This window comes from Triticum aestivum, chromosome 2D (genome assembly GCF_018294505.1).
Source record: "Triticum aestivum cultivar Chinese Spring chromosome 2D, IWGSC CS RefSeq v2.1, whole genome shotgun sequence".
Lineage (NCBI taxonomy): Eukaryota > Viridiplantae > Streptophyta > Magnoliopsida > Poales > Poaceae > Triticum > Triticum aestivum.
In genome coordinates this window covers 447,097,776-447,103,707 of record NC_057799.1, presented here as the reverse complement: position 1 = coordinate 447,103,707, position 5,932 = coordinate 447,097,776, and the positions used below count along the sequence as shown (strand labels likewise).

The window sequence follows — 5,932 nt, the reverse complement described above, 5'->3', positions numbered from 1 at the left end:
TCCTCTTCTTTAATATATAGTACGCACATTCGTGCGTATTCGAGAAAAAAACATCAATCACAACATTTGCTAGTATATTATACTCCCTCTTTTCACAAATATAATACGTTTTGGATATTTCATTGTGTACTGCATATAGACTGAAATGACTGAACAGGCACACTAAAATGTGTCTATATAGATTCGATTTAGAAAAAGGTTAAAACATCTTATAGTTTTACCCCATTGTATTTTGAGTTCTACTTTGACCGTATATTTGACTAGTATAATATAAGTGATATGTCACCAAAATTATATTCCGAGATTCATATTTGAAGGTACTTTCCAATCATACTATTACGGCTAAATAAACTTACATTTCATGATTAAAATCTACGGTCAAACTTTCACCTAAAATAACTAATAAACCCCGACAGAGGAAATATTTGTGAACGGAGGGAGTGTTCTACAACTATCTGCTATGATGGATAGATAGCAAATATAGACAATCTGTCTAATTTCTTTCGATTTTTCTCTAGTTATTAAGTCGGCGGTTTCATTTGCTCTATAATGAACGGGCCATCCTCCCGAGAGTCCCGACCTTCGTATGAGTGCAAACACTATCTCGAACCACAACCACAGCAACACTAGCCCACACCACACCCCAATCCCTTTGCCTTGCCAGCCACAAATCCACAAGCCATGGACGCGCCACACCAACCAGACGGAACACGAAAAATGTTCATCCATGGCACAGCCACATAGGCATATACCACACCAACCAAACGCCACCCGATCTTCAAAGAAAAACGTACTCACATCGAAGCAGAGATGCTCCTGGCTCGCGCCTCCCCGGCCTTCCTGCCCTCCACCTCCTCCCCTACCCCATCGTCGCAGACGCTACCGCCGTCCGCGTCCTTCGGGAGGAGCCAGCGCACCGGCGGCAGCCTAACCGCGGCATCACCGAATTGCGCCGTCAGACGGCCCGTGATGGCGGCGGCGGCAGCGGCAGTCCCTGCAGCGAAGCTGGAGGACGCCGAGGCTCTTATTGACTCTGTAGAGACGTTCATATTCGACTGCGACGGTGAGACATTGATCGATCGCTAAGGTTTAATTACCAGTTTGCTGCAGCTTTTCCTGAATGAGTTGGCTCTCTTTTCCTCGCTGTTGTTGTGCGTAGGGGTGATTTGGAAGGGTGACAAGCTGATCGACGGCGTGCCAGAGACGCTCGACCTGCTCAGATCAAAGGTCTGCTGTGAACTGTAATGGCTCTGGTAGATTCACAGAATGGATCATCTTCTCAAACTTCCTATGGCTTCTTGCTGATTTCATCAAGCTGTTGCTGTGCTGCAGGGCAAGAGGCTGGTGTTCGTGACCAACAATTCCACCAAGTCGAGGAAGCAGTACGGGAAGAAGTTCGAGACGCTCGGGCTCAGTGTCAATGAGGTAGTACCTATTCCTGCCATGAACTGCTGTCTCTGTCCATCGATCAATTTCCTCTAGTGCAAAATCAACTTGATGAGGCATGGATGATCGATGCGCAGGAAGAGATATTTGCTTCGTCCTTCGCAGCTGCTGCGTACCTGCAGTCCATCGATTTCCCTAAAGACAAGAAGGTAGCATACATCAGTCACCATCTTCAGAAAATGTGACTGCATTGCATTGGTACACATGATTTAGCACAAAAAAAATCAAGCACAGAGTTAAGTATTTCTATGGTGCAGGTTTACGTGATTGGAGAGGAAGGGATTCTCAAGGAGCTGGAGCTGGCTGGCTTTCAGTACCTCGGTGGACCTGTATGTAACAAAGAGTGACTCCTTTCTCTGTGATATTCATGATTAGTTAACATAACTGCATTTTAGCATGTTAGCTTGTGGTTTAGCCAATGTTGCATGCTAATCAGCATCAACTGATTTGAGTGGATGAGACTTCCGAAAAGTTTACCCGGCTTACATTATATTGCCGTGCTCATGCAGACAGACGGTGACAAGAAGATTGAGCTGAAGCCTGGCTTCTACATGGAGCATGACAAAGATGTCAGTATGATCATTGTTCATCTTCTGATCTTGAGTTAAGAAGTGCCACCACTGCAGTAATAAAATTTGGATTTTCACAGGTTGGAGCAGTGGTAGTGGGATTTGATCGCTATTTTAACTACTACAAAGTTCAGTAAGTATATCGTCGTTCACTCCTCTCGCCTTCAAAGTAATGAACTTAGACAACAAAAAAGACAATGAAAATAAGGATGGATATAAATGATTCAATTAAGACTGCTTAGGATTGTAGAAATTTAGATGCGCATTTGATTGCACATTGAAAATACACTCATTTGATTAAACAAGTGCAGAAGCAAGACCACATGCTAGCTCTTTATAATCTACAAAATTTGGTATTACCAATTCCACATATGTAAACTTATCACTAATTTACTTCTAAGGTACGGGACACTCTGCATACGTGAGAATCCTGGGTGCCTTTTCATTGCAACAAACAGGGATGCTGTCACCCATCTCACCGATGCCCAGGAGTGGGCAGGTTAGTCAGGCATTCCAACTCTTTATATATACCAGCTAAACAGAACTCTTTATACATACTGCGAAAGGATACATACACAGTCCCTTGCTGAAATCATGAACATTTGCCTTGGCCCAGGTGGCGGGTCGATGGTTGGCGCTGTTCTTGGTTCAACCAAACAAGAACCGCTCGTCGTCGGGAAGCCGTCGACATTCATGATGGACTATCTGGCAAAGAAGTAAGAAGCTAACTGTCCCAGCAGTGGTCCAGCTCCATGAATCCATTTCCAGAACCTTGCAAGGAAGAATGTGTGAAGCAAAAGCTGATGTCTAAGAATAGTTTTGAGATGTTTTACCTTTGTTCTTCTTTGGTGGCAGGTTTGGAATCACAACATCTCAGATATGCATGGTAGGTGACCGTTTGGATACTGACGTTCTATTTGGGCAAAATGGAGGCTGCAAAACTCTTCTGGTTCTTTCAGGTATCTTGATCATACCATTCACCCTGAACTCTAGTGCATCCTCTGCTGAATTTGCATCGGCACTAACCTTGGCCGGCTGCCTTCTGCAGGTGTGACTTCTGAGCAGATGCTTCAAAGCCCCGACAACAAAATACAGCCAGATTTCTACACAAACCAAATTTCTGATTTTCTCACCCTTAAAACAGCAGCAGTATGAACAGAAATGTGAACGGACTGTTTTACCTGGGGAGGCCCATCACTTTTGTATAGCAACGAAGAGATCACATGGATGGTTTTCTTTTTCACATTGATTTGTAATCGTGAGACAGATGTTTAAATGCAAGTATGTATATCATTAAATGAATATCAACTTGATGCTGCTGCCTACTTTTCCTTGGCTCAAGATTAACAATGAATAATCAGAAGATCTATGGCAGCCACAATATGCCTGGTTAATCTCGAAATGTAAGCCTATATAAGGCAAATATGATCCCAGAAGAAAAAATAAGTTGCATCACCAACTCTTATGTTGCTTATGAGAAAATATTCCAAAAGAGAAGCATTACTGTTTGTATATTACCTCTAACAATACTATCAACAAAGTGTTTCACTCAGATCTTGTACCAAGCAATCTTACTGGGAATCAATAAATTACTAAAGCATGAACATCGAATTATGTGTATGCTCTGTACTTTTATGTGCAGAAGATCAAACACAAATGATCCAATCTGGTTCCCATGCTCTCTAAGCTCAAGCAAGAAGTGCACACAATAGCATACCATGAGAATTTCATTATATCAGTAAGGACAAGAATAATGTACTGTACAGATGGTATGAAAGCTTCGCTCTAATGACAAAATTGCATGATGAAATCTATACAGTTTCAGTTGTACATTATCGTGGCTTTACTTTTCTGATTTCTTTAAGCTGCGCAACAATGTTAGCAAAGCTTCCTTCACATTTTGGCTCCTTGTTTGCCTCGTTTCCTCTGAAGTGACACGCAAGCTCTCAAGACCACGGCCCAGGGAGGCAATCATGGGAACAGAAGGTGCGGCCTCAGCAGCACACTCAATCCCATCTCCATGCTTCAGGAGGCCAGCACATGCAACCAAGCTAAAACCAAATGTTGCCCAAGGAGCTATTCGGAAAGGTCGGTTGTGCTTCTGCCTCTTTTGCATTATTTCGTAGAACGATGTCCGCATCGCCAACAAGCTAGTTCTCTCTACAGATGATATTACGGTGTGTGTCACGGCCCGAATCTTCTCTGCTGAAGCTGTGAACTGTAAAACAGATGACTTCGAACCAGCACTAACAACCCCATGAGAGAGGAGCTTGCTTAATACAACGCCGGCATGCCTTTGCAGCTGCATTAAGCCATACTTTAAAATCACTGGAGTTTTATATGGAGCCAACTTAAGAATGGCTGATGCCTGGATAGTTTTCGACAAAGATGAAAAACCAAGAATTGCTGTTCCTCCCGCACCAACTGCGACCACAGGTTTCTCAGCTATCCAGCTCTTTTTATCAGTACTGTCCAATGGCACCTCATTGTTATCACTCTCATTTTCACTCTCACTTTTGTTGCCATAATGATTGAAGCAACTGCCAGCTAATTGTGTGATCTCCAAAGGAACAGGAGTGTTCCAGTGTCTCCTTATTCCAGCTAAGCAGCTGGCATCAACTACAGCCACCACAGAACCGAACTCCCTTAGTTGACTTCTGAGAGCTTGAACAAGAAGAATGTGGCACTTCTCCTCAGAAGGGAGCTCTGCAAACTCCAATTTCTCCAAACTATGATTATCCCTGGTATTAATGCGGCGTCTTCCTGCATTGTTTAAACATATTCTGAGAGCCTCTATTGCAATTCCAAATACATAGACATCAGATAACATTTCACTGCAAACTGGCTTCCCCTTGTGAACTTGAGTGAGCAACATCTGTGCAGAAGCCATAGCCTTCCCAATAGACGGAATTTCAACAAATATCTCATAAAGGTCAGAGAGCAAAGGGTAGACGGTCTGCGCAAAAAGTGGAGGCTCGTATCTGTCGGCCGGCTTACATTCTGACAGTCTGCACTCCGCAACAGCATAGGAAGAGATAGCTTGGGACAACAACAAGTTAGCAGTTGGAGCTAGCGACTTCATGAGCTGTCCTCCATAATCATCCACAAGGCATATCTTCCTGACATGGGAGCTTGCTGCTGAAGTGGCACTCTTAGGGAGCAAGCAGTTACTCTGTAACTGGAGACCAGATTTATCATCCATGGCACTATGAGGGAGAGAGCAGCTAGTCTGCGATTGCTGAGCTGAGTTATCATCCGTACTATTTCCGTTGCTCGATCCACCCGCATTGCAATTCTTCTCATACGGAGAACCGAGCAAGAGAAAATGTGACTCTGTCTCCTCCGCGGCTCTCTTGGCAGCCAATAGATGGCCGTAGAACCCGACCCCAAAAATCTCCCGCAGGACCTGGCAAGCGGCGGATTTCACATAGTGATCTTTGCTCTTCTTCTCGGTGATGCAACCCTTAATCACCTGTAATGGTGACGCCGGCACGCCGCCCGCTCCGCCTTCAGCCAGGCACTGCTCCTCGATCAAAACGTCCTCGACCTCTGTGTGCGCGACCTGGGTGATCACGGCCCGGGGCCGCACCGCCCTGATCAGATGGCCGGCGTCCAAAGCGGACTGCTCGGAGAGGTTCTGCGCCGCGAGGATATAGAGCAAGCCCTGCGTCTCGGGCTCCCGGATCGCGAACACGAACTGCTTCGTCTCCTCGGGCACGGAGAGGGTCCGCACCAGCCGCGCGGACGCCCCGAGGTCGTCCTCCTTCAGGAGAGCCGAGAGCGGCCACAGGCTTTGAATGTACGAGAGCACCGCCGACGCCATGGCCGCCGCATCAGCGGTTGCTCCGCCGGCGACCCTCCGGGGGAGAGATATTGCTTCCGATCGAACGGGGAAGGCTGGCTTGCCCCCTTCTCCC

General features: G+C 45.7%; 2 protein-coding genes across 2 annotated transcripts; one reads left to right on the top strand and one right to left on the bottom strand.

The window, feature by feature from the left end:
- The first annotated feature begins 657 nt into the window (after positions 1-657).
- On the top strand, positions 658-3,323 carry LOC123053736 (phosphoglycolate phosphatase 1A, chloroplastic). Its single transcript, XM_044477269.1, has 11 exons — positions 658-1,063; positions 1,160-1,227; positions 1,333-1,425; positions 1,524-1,595; positions 1,704-1,775; positions 1,956-2,015; positions 2,096-2,148; positions 2,417-2,514; positions 2,632-2,731; positions 2,871-2,974; positions 3,064-3,323. Exons 1-11 carry the CDS (start codon positions 811-813, stop codon positions 3,168-3,170), a joined length of 1,080 nt encoding a protein of 359 aa, XP_044333204.1. The 5' UTR covers positions 658-810; the 3' UTR covers positions 3,171-3,323.
- On the bottom strand, positions 3,061-5,926 carry LOC123053735 (uncharacterized). The gene has a single exon (XM_044477268.1). It carries the CDS (start codon positions 5,836-5,838, stop codon positions 3,859-3,861), a length of 1,980 nt encoding a protein of 659 aa, XP_044333203.1. The 5' UTR covers positions 5,839-5,926; the 3' UTR covers positions 3,061-3,858.
- Positions 5,927-5,932: the final 6 nt, after the last annotated feature.

What these genes read in the sequence shown, in the direction of transcription:
- LOC123053736 (XM_044477269.1), top strand. Translation starts at nt 811, where the DNA reads ATGCTCCTGGCTCGCGCCTCCCCGGCCTTCCTGCCCTCCACCTCCTCC. An exon ending in ATTTCCCTAAAGACAAGAAG is followed by an intron (nt 1,596 to 1,703) that starts GTAGCATACATC and finishes TCTATGGTGCAG; the next exon opens with GTTTACGTGATTGGAGAGGA. An exon ending in TTCAGTACCTCGGTGGACCT is followed by an intron (nt 1,776 to 1,955) that starts GTATGTAACAAA and finishes GTGCTCATGCAG; the next exon opens with ACAGACGGTGACAAGAAGAT.
- LOC123053735 (XM_044477268.1), bottom strand. Translation starts at nt 5,838, where the DNA reads ATGGCGTCGGCGGTGCTCTCGTACATTCAAAGCCTGTGGCCGCTCTCG.